This window comes from Elaeis guineensis, chromosome 4, assembly GCF_000442705.2.
Source record: "Elaeis guineensis isolate ETL-2024a chromosome 4, EG11, whole genome shotgun sequence".
NCBI lineage: Eukaryota > Viridiplantae > Streptophyta > Magnoliopsida > Arecales > Arecaceae > Elaeis > Elaeis guineensis.
In genome coordinates, this window is record NC_025996.2 from 16,713,698 (window position 1) to 16,727,287 (window position 13,590).

General features: G+C 39.9%; 1 protein-coding gene and 1 non-coding gene across 4 annotated transcripts in view; one reads left to right on the forward strand and one right to left on the reverse strand.

Annotated features, from left to right (window-relative positions):
* The window catches only part of LOC105043649 (uncharacterized), a 34,747-nt gene extending 23,978 nt beyond the window's left edge, over positions 1 to 10,769 (forward strand). For all 3 annotated transcript variants that reach the window (XM_073255719.1, XM_073255720.1, XM_073255721.1), the window contains exons 42-51: positions 1,151 to 1,198; positions 1,300 to 1,446; positions 1,519 to 1,580; positions 2,251 to 2,404; positions 2,513 to 2,704; positions 2,817 to 2,921; positions 3,153 to 3,287; positions 5,009 to 5,257; positions 10,222 to 10,323; positions 10,433 to 10,769. In XM_073255719.1, coding sequence (XP_073111820.1) covers positions 1,151 to 1,198; positions 1,300 to 1,446; positions 1,519 to 1,580; positions 2,251 to 2,404; positions 2,513 to 2,704; positions 2,817 to 2,921; positions 3,153 to 3,287; positions 5,009 to 5,257; positions 10,222 to 10,323; positions 10,433 to 10,582 — 1,344 coding nt within the window. In that variant the 3' untranslated portion in view covers positions 10,583 to 10,769. The remainder of the gene's footprint in view (positions 1 to 1,150; positions 1,199 to 1,299; positions 1,447 to 1,518; positions 1,581 to 2,250; positions 2,405 to 2,512; positions 2,705 to 2,816; positions 2,922 to 3,152; positions 3,288 to 5,008; positions 5,258 to 10,221; positions 10,324 to 10,432) is intronic.
* A 141-nt stretch (positions 10,770 to 10,910) lies between these two features.
* On the reverse strand, positions 10,911 to 13,510 carry LOC105043650 (uncharacterized). Its single transcript, XR_012140686.1, has 6 exons — positions 12,516 to 13,510; positions 12,245 to 12,389; positions 11,895 to 12,122; positions 11,583 to 11,786; positions 11,408 to 11,489; positions 10,911 to 11,321 (listed from the first exon to the last, which is right to left on the reverse strand). It is a non-coding gene; the product is annotated as an uncharacterized protein (transcript).
* Between the last annotated feature and the right edge of the window lie 80 nt (positions 13,511 to 13,590).

The window sequence follows — 13,590 nt, forward strand, 5'->3', positions numbered from 1 at the left end:
ATATATTTTTGAGATTGCATACATTTGTATGGATTTGTATAGACACATTGTTATATATGCATGCGATGCATGCATGTATGTCTGTATCTCTACTTCCTATTTAGGAAATTTTATCGATAAGCAGAGCAGGGATGTGAAAAGGGATTATTGCTGTGCCTGAGATTTGTAAGATATCCTATTTTCTATATTTATGTCATATCTTCTTCTAAATCCATGTTATGATGTTGACATTTAGCTCCTATTTTTACGACGAGATCTGCAATGAGATTTGAATTTTAAAACCCCAATTGGAGTATGAAATGGGCGAGGTTCAGTCAGATCTTTTTAATTTGGTCCAATGTATTCATTAAGGTGCATGGCTTTGGAAGGAACCAAAAATGAGGGAGAGAGAACAAAAGGGGAACTTCTTGTGCCACATGGCATGAGGAACTTCATGTGTGCATGGAATGAATGTCCCCTGGGGTGATGGGGCTTAACACCTGATCCTTGTTTTTGACTGCCATGTTACATTTAGCCCTGATGCAGTTAGCTTGTATGTTTACACCTTACCGGCAGTTAAAATCTGTTTTTTTTAACACTCTAATGCTCAGAATAGGGTTAAATATATAATGTTTATCAGCCGGGGATAATTTTTCCAGTCAACAAGGACCAAACATAAGGCAGTCAATCCAGTGGTTGGACCTAAAATTTCCACTTATTTAAAAATTTCTCTGGTTTTTTTTTTTTTTTCTGAAGGGAAAAATGACTTTCTTTCTTTTTTCTTTGGAGTTCTTAAAAGAACAAGTTCTCATCACAAAATTGTATAAATTGAACCCTTGAAAAATCACAGGAAGTATAAAGGCAATTCATTAAAAGTTTCAAAATTTAAGCTGTTTCTTATTATAGACTTCAGCTTATTTTTCTCTTATTCAAAAGTTATATTATTAGTCCCCATTTGAATCTGTTGAATAATCAAAAGAGACTCAAAAATCTGAAAACTAATAATTGAGTCATACTTCATTGATTCAAATACCATGTATTGGCATAAGCTGGCTCCTACTGGAACCAAGCATGAGTCCACCACGTGTTGATCTTATTCTGAAATTATTTTGCCTTATTTATTCCTTACATGATGGTTCAGTTTATCTAATTCTTTTAGTTTTATTTTCAGTTCTGTTCAGTGGATCAAGGATCAAGTAAAGCTATTCTTCTCCCAAAGGTTGAATCTCACACTTAAGAAGTTCAATTACTTTTATCTTTTTTTTGATTTACTGGGCATCGTGATCATTGTGCTTTCTTCTCGTCCTGTTTCATCAACAGATCCTATCTGTTACTGTAAGAGTCATCCAAAAAGATGCAGAAGAAAAGAAGCTGTCTTTCAACCCCAGGCCATACTTCAGGTTGTTTGTTAACTGGCTTTTGGACCTTGCTTCTCCAGACCCTGTCCTTGACAGTGCCAACTTTCAGGTATATGCTTTTAGTGTAATATGTGGTCGTCTTTGTGCATTCTTATCTCTGATGCTGATCTCCTACTTTCAGGTGTTGGCATCTTTTGCAAATGCTTTCCATGCTTTGCAGCCCTTGAAGGTTCCTGGTTGGAGGTTTGGACATTTGTTATTCTTTATCTGCCATTTAGTGATTTAATCGTCATGTGTTTATCCATGTGGGCTCCTATCAAACTTCAATTTACTTGATTATTCGATCTTGGCTGTTTGACATTTATAGAGCCTCATACGTGTATTTATGCCCTATAAATGTTTTTTCCATAGTGTTAATGAATAGCAATGCACGTTGATAAATGGAAGCATTCTGTTTAGAATTGCCAGCACCCAAAATGCTACCGGAACCTTATTTTTGTTTAACTGGTTTATACATATCACCAATCCATGTCTGTCTTCTTCAATTGAGTTTCAAGCATAGAGAAATACTTTGTCCACTGAACTGTTGTCACTGAAAAGCCTCAGTTGGCATACTTTTTAACATTTTGAATTCAATATTTTAAGTTGGATGAATTTCTTCTTGTTATGAGCAGCACTTCAGGAGCTTATTGATAGCATTAATATGTTCTGTAAAATATCCTGTTAGACTCAGCATCCACATATTTTTAACAACCTTTGTCAAGCCATATTAACTGAAAGATTTTGTAAAGTATTGCACTATCTGAGAGATGAATGAAACCTACATCCCTTTTCTTTAGTGGCTTCGGCTAACTCCACAATTTATCACCTTGCCATGCCAAGGCCTCTATGTCTAATTGAAGTTTTTTCATAGCTTTGCATGGCTTGAGTTGGTGAGTCATAGAAGCTTCATGCCAAAATTGCTGACGTGCAACTCTCCTAAGGGTTGGCCATTTTTCCAGCGTTTGCTTGTTGACTTGTTCAAATTTATGGAGCCCTACCTGAGAAATGCCGAGTTAGGAGAGCCGGTTTGGTTTTTTCCCTTAACTCTTTCTGATTTTTGTTTTTTGGCTTTTTGAAATTGAGATGCTTGGGTTAAAGTCTCTCTTTTTCTTTTTTTTTTAATTTTGTGACAGGTTCATTTTCTGTACAAAGGCACTTTACGGGTGCTGCTTGTACTGCTTCATGATTTTCCTGAGTTCCTATGTGACTATCACTTCAGTTTCTGTGATGTGATCCCTCCCAGTTGCATTCAAATGCGGAATGTTATTCTCAGTGCATTCCCTCGCAATATGAGGCTTCCTGATCCTTCCACTCCCAACTTAAAGGTGGATTCTGCATAACATAATTCTTGGAATTCCCAATGTACATTCTTTTGTTGTGTAGGAGAAAAGTAACCATGCACAGATTAAATCATTAACTTTACGACCTCAAATGCAGATCGATCTGCTAGCTGAAATTAGCCAATCCCCACGTATTCTATCTGATGTTGATGGTGCTCTAAAAGCTAAGCAGATTAAGGCTGAGATTGATGAGTATCTCAAGGTATGTTTCCATCAGCTCAGGCTTGTGCTTTGTAGGATGAATTTGCTTTGACATGTCACTGTCTTATAAACCTTCCAGCAACATTAGTTTGCTTGACATGCTTTTTGTAGTTCCTTTTATACCTGTTCTACTCTTAGATGCATTGTGGCTGAGTCCTGAGACATTATTACTAGCTGTGGTGTCATGTCCACACAGATTAGTTTTATCACTGATGGGTATGTAATCTTCCAGACAAGACCAGAAGGATCTCCCTTTTTGACCGAATTGAAGCAAAGATTGCTGCTTCCCCAAAGTGAGGCGAACCTGGCAGGGACCCGTTACAATGTGCCGTTGATCAACTCACTTGTGCTTTATGTTGGCATGCAGGTGCATTTTATTTTCCACTTGGACCATTCCCTTATTTTGACACTTTCACTAATAAATTGCAGATTCTTTAACATGAAACTTTTAAAAACTTTCTGATTGTTTACATATTATTCAGTGTTCTTTGATTATGTGGGATAAAACCGATTTGGTGATATTGTTCAACAAAAGAACAGGTAGAGGATAGAATCAAGGTTTTACATCCCGATAGGACGGGGGCGTCCGAGCCATCCCATCCTGTTCTGTGTGAAAATGGGACCAGGATGGACTTGAGATTCCGAAACCCATCCATCCAGGGAGAAGAAAAAAAGGGAAAAAAAAGTAAGGGAAAGAAAGATGAAGAAAAAGAAAAATTTAAAGGAAAGAAGAAGAAAAATGAAAAAAAGAAAGAGAGAAGAAAAAGAATGAAAAAGAAAAGAAAAAAAAGAAAGGTAGAGGAAAAGAAAGAAGAAAAGAAAGAAAAAAAAAAGAGGGAAAGATGGAGGATATTCACCAGAATGCATGAGTGGGACTGCTGCCGATATGGAACGGGACAGCGGGGCATTCTGTTTCATGGAGAAACCGAGATACCTTTATCCCATAGGATTTAAAACCTTGGATAGAATGACAACACAAAACAACTCTTAATAACGTGTGCATTGGAGATGGCTGCTGTTCCCCATATCAAACTGTCCTGATTTGGAGAATCTTGAATGTTGTGCTCCGGTTGCATGAAGTCAAAACAAGAAAGAATTTATGCTTACCAATTCTCGTTTTTATTGGTTTTATGGTGGGCTTCTTTCCTGCCCGGGGTTGGTTAGGAATTTGATGCCAATTTAGTGCATTATTATTGGATTGAGACTCGGTAGTGAACCATTGAATGTTCTCAAACTTGGTTCGCATGTGCATGTGCGTGAAAATCTAGTTGCTTTCTTATGTGTTGAGTGTTGTTTGGGACTGTTACTTTGCTTGGGACTGTTTCGAAACATGTGGCCCTGATCTGTGATGTGGGAGCACACCAGATTATTAAAGTCCAGGACTATAACTAATACAAAAAATTGTGGCGAATGAAAGATTTTGAATGTCTATCACATTCAGAAAAACATATCTGATACTTGTATGTATAAGATTCTAGTTGTAAGGTAATATCTTATATTATTATTGGTGGAATACATTTCCTATCATTCAGTGCCAAGTCCTCAGGTTATAAGATTTTCTGAGTTGTACTATATGATAAGTGACTGTTTATAAGTATAAAAGGCCATTCCTGGCTCCTTTGATTTGCAGGATTGGTTGATACTTGATAGTTTCATTATGGTACATCATAAGAAAATTTTAGGCTAGATGCATGCCTAATTATTGACGTCATCCTTAGTTTAACTGTTTGTTCTTTCTTTCTGAATGAAGCAATTGAAATGCAACATAGAAATTTCCTTTACCTTTTTTTTTTTTTGGTTGTACATATAATTGTCATGCTTGATGACCTTTTTTCCAGAATATTGGAGTGGTTTCTAAGATTTTTTTCATTGTTACAGCTATTAGCATTTGCATACGTTTACAATAAATTATCCAGCACCTATTATTCTTAATCATTGATTGCTTTTACTTTTGACGGTGTTTGTGTGATAAGCTTGCATCGGTGGATAATAATGGAACTTGGCAGCATTTATTTGTTATAATTTTTACTGTTTCTTAGGTATTTACTCAAATTGTTATTGCTTGACACCAAATTTTCAAAATTGCAGGCCATACAACAACTGCAGAGCAAGTCCACTTCGCAGCATGCACCTGCACAGCAGATGACCCATGGCCCTCCTATGGATATTTTTCTAGTTGGAGCGGCTATGGATATATTCCAGAGCCTAATAAAGAACTTGGATACGGAAGGCCGCTACCTCTTTCTTAATGCGGTTGCCAACCAATTGCGCTATCCAAACAACCATACACATTACTTCTCATTTGTCCTTCTGTACTTATTTGCAGAGGCAAGCCAGGTGAGTTCGATTGTATCATCTTTTGTAGAATTCATTTTCTTTTCCTAGCATGCAAATTCTATGATTGTTTTTTATGTGCTTGTAGTCTTGTAGGAAGCTTGTGAGGCATCACCAGACTTTTGCTTAATTGATAATTTTATTTGCATGAAGATGAACACTATGATACTCTGTAGACTTTAGTACAACAAAGAATTAAGAGATTACTTGCTATCAAGATCATAGCATCATTTGGCCTCAGTCTCTTCGACTTTACCTTTATTTTCACCATCTTGCCACTACATCTCTATTGGTAAGATCTGATCATTATGGAGTTTTGCCATTCAATCTTACATGAGGACTCCAATTTTTAGGAATTTTATAAAAGTTAATACTTCTAGGCAAGGTTTGTGGTACCATTTGATATGGGGCATACCATACTGTATTGGTATGGCATATATAGTACTATATCGATACTATCGTACTGTACCATATCGAACTACATACCGACACTATAAGAGGATGGTACCGATGTGGGGTCCACATTGGTATCGAGACGGCGAACCTTGCTTTTAGGTACTTTATATGGTGCAGCACTACAGTCTGCCATCCTCCTCACGTGTAAGCACAAGGCCCGGTTTTCTGAAATACACTATCAAAGAGCGCTCTAAGTAGTGTAGGTGCTTAGGATCTTGCAGGAACTGTACATTTTCTCCATGCAGTTGCTTGAGATCTTGCAATATGCAGCTTTAAAGAATTCTTTTATTTGTTACTTGTATTATTAAAATAAAGGAAAAAATTGGCTTTACACTTGGGGGTGTAAGGTAGGGGTGCAGGTGGATTAGCTACAGGCTGGACACAATTCTAATCTGTACCAGACATTAGAAACTATGTATTAGCTTGAGTTCCAAATTAAAATCTGAGCCCTATTCAGATTACCCTGCTAGTAGAATTGGGCATGACCTGATCAGATTTAACCCCTTAAATTTGAGGAGAGAGTGCAAAAACTTTTGCCTAGCACAATTATTAAAAATGTCAAATGGTTAGCATATGCTTTCCTTTTTTCCTTTTTTGGAGGCATAAAAGTTTTGATTGCAATTTCAGGTTAGAGAAGAGGGCTACCTATTGCCAATACTAGCCTCCCCTCCTGCCACAACACAAGCACATGAACAAAAAAAAGAAAAAAAAAAAAAACAAAACAAAACAAAACAAAAACAAGAACAAGAACAAGAACCCAAAAAAAAAAAAAAATCATTACATCAGCTGCTCCACCAGAATCTTGATGAAGGCAGACATCAATCCCAGGTCTTTGGTACAACTAACAAGTGGCTTTATCAGCGGGCTGGTTGGCACCTTTTGGGGTATGCTAATGATCTTTGAGCATTAAGCAGTTCTGATCCATGCCACCTAATGAAGAAGCAAAGACTATTCGCATGGGAAGGCACAGGTTTAAAATGTCTTAGTAGTACAACATATCGACCTGAATCAATGTATCTGGAAATGGTGCACATTGGCACAAGCTGTTGTGTTACTCTGGGCTGACAACGCTTGTACAAAAATCTATACTGATAACCTTCCATCATGGGCAATCTAATCCTCAGTGGAATCAAATTTGAATCCAAACTAATCTTCTTCCATACAGTGTTGAACTGGATATGGTATTAGAATTATTGTCTTGGTTCTTTAGACATTCTTGGTTGACTTTGGTTAAAACATAACTCAGAACAGAGTCACAAGAGACATTGGAAAGGTGGGTTAATCATATTCTAAAGCATCATGCTGGACCGGACCAACAATAGTAAATTGCGAGCACAAGTAAAAACCCAGTATACCTGGAAGGCTGTAACAACAATAATAACTTGAAGGCATGAGTAAGAACCCAGTTGACATAACATAGTGAACAATCACATATAAGTTGTCATGAAACTAATTGTCATTTACCTACATAAAGTTTTTATGAACAGTTTGTCTGTTAATTTCAAGTATGATTGTTGGGACAAAATTATTATATTAGTTCTAGGTTGGTTTTGGCACTCGAATCCTTGTCCAATCCGAGGATTCAGGTCCCAGCGGGGCATCCCATTGGACACCAGGACTGGGTACCATTCTCTGTGTTAGGATAGGACTGGCCCGCCAGCGTTCCAGCATCCCGATCGGGACGTCTTGGATATTTCTTGTCCCATGTGTGGGGACGGAGTAGGACAACGTTATATCCCATTTTATGGGAAAGCCGGGACAGCCCTGTCCTACTTGATTTAAAACCTTAGTCCTATCTCTTCTGAAATTGGTCGATATTTTTAGACCAAGCCTGAGAAATGATTTTGGTTTAAAATGGACCAGAACATTTGTGGATATCTTTGGATCAAGAATGGGTAGGCCTTACATGCTGTGTACCTGGTAGTGGATCAACATTTGTAGCATTGGACTTCAGGAAGTTGGAAGGATTTGGGGTAGGTCAACCTGAAACCAGTCCAAGCTAACTTCTTGGTTCGGTCGGGTTGGGCTAACTTGCATCTTGATTGTATTGAGTCAGGATGGAAAATGTAAACCCCGTTTCGGTTTAGATCAGGTTTTGAGTTGAGGGCATAAAGAGCCGGACACAACTTTTTGTTTTTTGGCAAAAATAATAAGGCCTCCAATTCCCAAATCAACCAACCTGAGCTTCTTTTGCATTGTGGGTTTCCAACTATAACCTAACCCATGTTTCAACTACACAGCTTCCAACCAAACTCAATTTAAACATCAATAGAATCATCTCAACTTGATCCAACCCAAACTAACTTCACCCATGTGTTTAAATTAAAAATCAAAGACAGGAATGGATACAGGCTTGGGTTGTTTGAACTTTTTTTGTTGGTCAGATAATGTCTGGCTTAGCTATTAACTGGACCCAGACCTCAAAAGTTGCGGCCATGGGAAGAGGTATGATTTTCTTAGCATGTTGACCATTCTAAAATTTAAGGGTATGTTGCTTAGGTCCATTTAAATCTCAATAAATTACCTTTGGGAGGAGTAATGACATCTTCCTAGTTATGTATATGAGGTAAAGAAATACAGTCAAGTAACCAGAAGATAACTTGTGATTTTTACAATTATGGATGTTGTTTGATGTTGCGAACTGGTAAGCAGATGGTGGATTTATAGATGACGCATTATGCATTATTAGTTGAAGTCATCTTTCTTAGCATCAGCGAAGCGAAGTGTTGCTGAGGGCACATTCCAGTGGTAGGAAAAAAGTGAAGAACATGTCTTTCAGAAACCTAATTTGAAGACAGAATCTAGAATTTTGTTAATAAAAGAACTTTGTTAACAAGACCCAACAAGAAATTCTACTACCTACTGGATTTAAGGATAAAAGCATGTAACATACACCTTCACTTGGAATATGGAGGATTATCTATGTGGTGGTTATGAACATTACAGGAAGGCTGCTGTGGATGACATGAGACCTCGCTCAAACATTTCAGTGTGAAGATGCACTAGAGGGTTGAGAAAGGCAGTGTTGCAGGGATTGTGTCAGCTGGGGAGTAAATGAACCAAAATGATATAGTGTGGTCACACAAACACACCTCATTGCATATGGTCTATGAGGTCTTTGGCTTGTATAAATTGAAGTTGGAGCAGCATGATCTAGAGCTGGCATTTTTGCATGGTGATCTGGAGGGCAACATTTTCATTGGAATATTTTGATGATCCAGTCAGAAGTCTATTGACTTGTATGCAAGGAAAATTATGTTTATAGGTTGGTCACTTAATGGTTAGATGCATTTAGGTAGGTAAAAAATGGGAATATATTTGTATGTAAGTGGTCCCCTTATTTTAACAAACTTGAAGAGGATTCATCTGTATAACTATAAGAACATGTTAATTGCGTTAGGCAGGCTGAGTTTAGAAAGGTGTTTGTTCAACTTAGCAAAGAATTGAACGGTTAAGATTTTGGAGCAGCAACAAAATTCTTTGACATGGAATAATAGGAGTCTAGGGTAGATTGTGCTTGTCTCAAACTTTTTACAAGACATTTATCATAATTTGAGATGCATAAATCAAAGCCACAGAGTAATAGCCCTTAGATTTCACTTTCATTTTCCGGTAATCAGTTTACCTACTTATACCAAGGAGCTTGAGTACCTAAGTGCATTTGCATTAGCACTAACTAGCTTAGCCAAGAGTGATTCATGTAGTCAGGCGATCCAGGTCGGTCAGTGGATGGATGTTATCCTTAGCAAATTCCAAGCGTCATTGGCAAGTGGTAAGATGAGATGTTGGAGAGGTACATATGAGGCTGTGCGAAAAGCTTGCTGAATCTGCTGATGCTGATATTTAGCATGATTTAGTAAGATACGGTCACTGGGTGGCTGAATAGTTGGATGCTAGCAGTGTAATGTAGAAGCTTTATTAACCATGGAGGCAGATCATGGCTGCAAGGAAAGCTGTGAAGGCAGCAGTTTAGGGTTCTGGTCAGTTATTTAAAATGAGATATTGCAATTGTGTCGTACAACAGGAATCATGTTCCATGGATGAAATTAACAGTCATTGAAATCCATTGCATTAGGAAGATCACTATTACTATAGCTCAAATTCACTTACAGAAGATTGATGCCAGGAACAGCTCATGTGGTGCTGTGGGCAAATGTTGTCCGGATGATACTTTGTGTTCAATTTGTCTAAAATAGCCATCAAGTGTTTGTTAGGTGCTTGTGTGCTAGTGGCTTGTTAATACTTCCATCCAATTAGATGATTATTCTGTTACATGAAGATCCGTGCACTAACGGATGATGTAATCCAATATGGGTTATTTGGTAACATCTATAGTCACGAGTCCATTTGTATTAATTTCTGTGGTTCGCTCTTTTATGCCGGACAGGCTTAATGGCGTAATGCAAGACGTTAGCTTCTTGTTGTTGCTTTCACATGGTTGCAAATAAGCCTCATTGCTTCAAGTTAATTTAGGTGCAAAGCTTACGGAAATTCATTTCTTGTGATGGCAGGACATTATCCAGGAGCAGATAACACGGGTGCTGTTAGAGCGCTTGATAGTTAACCGCCCTCATCCATGGGGTCTTCTTATCACTTTCATTGAGCTAATCAAGGTACCTTCCGAATTTTGTGGCCAGAGGACATGGTCTGCTGCTGCTTTGGCATGACCCCTTTTTTGATGTGCTATATTCCGCCTTCTGATTTCTCTTTTGTGCATGGCAGAATCCACGGTACAACTTCTGGAACCGGTCGTTCACACGGTGCGCGCCAGAGATTGAAAAGCTTTTTGAATCAGTTTCAAGATCTTGTGGTGGTCCGAAAGCTGTGGACGATGGTTTAGTCTCGAGTGGCATTCCCGATGGCAACCACTGAACGACCACAGACAAGTATAAACCACGTTTACATGATTGCAAATAAAATATCTATTCTTTCTTAGGACAGCATATAGCTTTGATGATGATTATTTGTACATTAGATGAATTAAATGACTCGCTTCTGGTGCTGGTGTCATTTTACAGTTATCTATCAATTTGTGCAGCCTGTCTTGAGGTTGTGGGGATGTCGTGATGTTTTCCTAAATCAACTCCGAAGTGGCAGTACATTGAAGTCAAGTGAGGTGCATGATGTGTAATATGACTGGCTCGAGAGAAAAATGAAGAGAGGGGGGGGGGGGGGGTGTTCACAAATTTTTAATGATTCGTTGTCGATAAAAACGAGTTAATATTATGTCAGAAGCTTTCCAGATACTGTTGAACAAGTTCTGATTCCTTGAGCATCACAGGAGCAGCCCAAGACCTTTTTCTCAATTTAGGCATACAATAATACCTGAATTTGTAGGTGTACGGCTGATATGCTTCATTCAGAGAGATCCTGCGGGACAGTGAACTGTGTCTTTTGTGTAGTGAACTGAAAGGCATAGTTAGAGGAAAACGAGCATCCAGGGAAGCTTTCCGGTGCTGGAGATTTTGTTGAATGATTTGTTGACGGTGGCTATTTTCTTGGCTGCAGCTGCCTGCTCCTTGAGCTTCTTCTTCTCCGCCTTCTTCTGCGTCATCCTTATTTTCCCCTGCATCTTTCCCATTGCCTTTGATCTTCTCTTCTCCAGCTTAATCTGCCCATTTTAATCAACCGAACGCCTGTGAACTCTAATTTATCATACCTCAGAAAAATTGTGTTAAAAGTGCAAGTTATTATTGCCTCAAATTCCTTCATATCCATCTTCGCCTTGGTGATCTGCTTCTTCTCCCACTCGTCTATGGCCTCCGCCTCCTTCCTAAGCCTGTGGGTTTGGACCTAATTAATCTGAGCCATCTGTAGCCCCGTAAAATGTGTTACATGGAACTAAAAAAAATAAAGGAAAGAGATCATATACTTGTTCATGAGCTTCATGATTCTGGCTTCCTTCCATGCTATTAGCTTGTTCTCCATATCGTTTCTTCTGGTTTGGGCTGCAAGGCTGTGGTTAGGTCTCTCCCATGCCTGAGTCATCGACCCGAGACGTTCCTCGATCATGCTCTCGATGTCAGAGATATTGTTGCCGCTTCCACTGCCGTGCTGCCGGTATAATACCCATCGTCTGCACCCGAATTCCATCACAGAGTGTCATACTTCGGGACCCAGATCGGATAAGAATCTTAAAAGGGTAACAAACACATTATTTTCGAGGAAATGATTGTCCTGGCACCCGAAGACAAGCGAGAGGACATGGTGAGATGGTTCCGGTTCTTGCTGCGCCATTTGTCTTCTTGCTCTTCGCTGACCGTGGGCAACCTTCCGTCGTCGCTGCATTTGCTCGTCTGCAAAGAATCGTTGCGCTCGCAAGGGAAGCGGCGCCGCACCGGTCTTGTCGACTCGAGCTTGCGATTGGGCTTAGTGGGGAGGGCCGCTTGTGTGGAAGAACCACATTCACCCCCTACCACCATTAACGGGGAAGGAAGGAGAGAAAGAAGAAAACATGATTCAAGTAATAAAATACATAAGAGAAGCAAAAAGAAGTAAAAGAAAGCAAGAAACCATGAACGTAAACCCACTCACCTCTTACCACCATTTTCTTGGGAGAAGGGTGGTCGGGTATCTTGGAAGAAGCCTTCACCTTTGTTCCCTCTCTTATTTCTTGTCCTCCTTCCACTTCCTCGAGTGATGCCGACTTCTTGCCATCATTAGATATGATGCAAGAGCTCTAATAATTATAAACGTTCAAAAAAAAAAAAGAAAAAGAAAAAAGAAAAGCTCAACAGAGACAGAGAGCGCCAAGAAAACAAGAATAAAGAAAAGATTCTTGGAAAGGAAGAAAAAGAAATGAAACCTGGCTCGGGGTGGCAAAAGAGGAGGGGTCGTTGGCGGTGGTGGAGACCTGGGAGTAGTAACAGAGGTCGGAGGGAGGGGTGCAGGAGAGGGAGCTCACCGGGCTGCAGACCGGGGAGGGAGTCAGCGGGCAGTGGTCCAGGAGAGAGCCCAGGCTGCTGAGACCCCCGCCGCAACTCCCGAACGACGACCCCCGCTCCCTCCCTATCATCATCGCCATCATCATCAGCATCTGGTCCGAGCTCTTGGCAGCGGTAGCCGAAGGCAACGACTCCTCGTCGTCGGAGTGGGTGGTGGTGTTGGACCAGCGGAGAGGATGGTGGAGGTGGAGGTCCAGCCGCTTCTTGTTGCTGCTGCTGCATGGAGGGATGTAGTCCATACATTGCCTGCGCCGCGACAACAGCATCTTCTTCTTCCTTTTCTTTCTTTTCTCTTTGATGACGGACGGATGACTTCTTTCTTCTTCTCGCTTTCAGAGAGAGAGAGAGAGAGCCCCGCGCAAGTCTCAAGGGTGAGAGAGAGGAGAGAGAGAGAGACCAAGTCTCGGGGGTTTATATAGCGAGCGATATGTGCCATTGACCATCAAATGATCGTATAAACCGTCCGATCTGCAGACGGTAACAGTTACCACCAAAAAAACAAAATTTATTTGTTTAATACAATTAACAATCTGTAGTCACGCACACACGCATGCACTCAATCTGTAATGACGCACGCAAGCTCATGTCCATCTATTTACAGAAGTAACGACAGAGCCCTAGTAGAACACGAACGACGCTTTATTGATTAAGCATGCATTTTGCAAATTAACATCAGCAGCTCCGAAATTATGAAAAGAAACAAAAATGCTCCTGGGAGATCTTGTCTGCCACGACTTTGGATATACCACATGAGAAGGGTAACTTGGATGCCATTTAGGGAGAGCCATCGATATTTGATTGGTTCTTAAAGCCATTTACAGATAAATCACATGCACTTTGGTTGCAAAATGTCGGCCAACACGTTTTACGGCCTGTTTGGATACCAAATATTCCATCTGCATGACATTCCAATCATCCTCTAATCCTAATACTCAT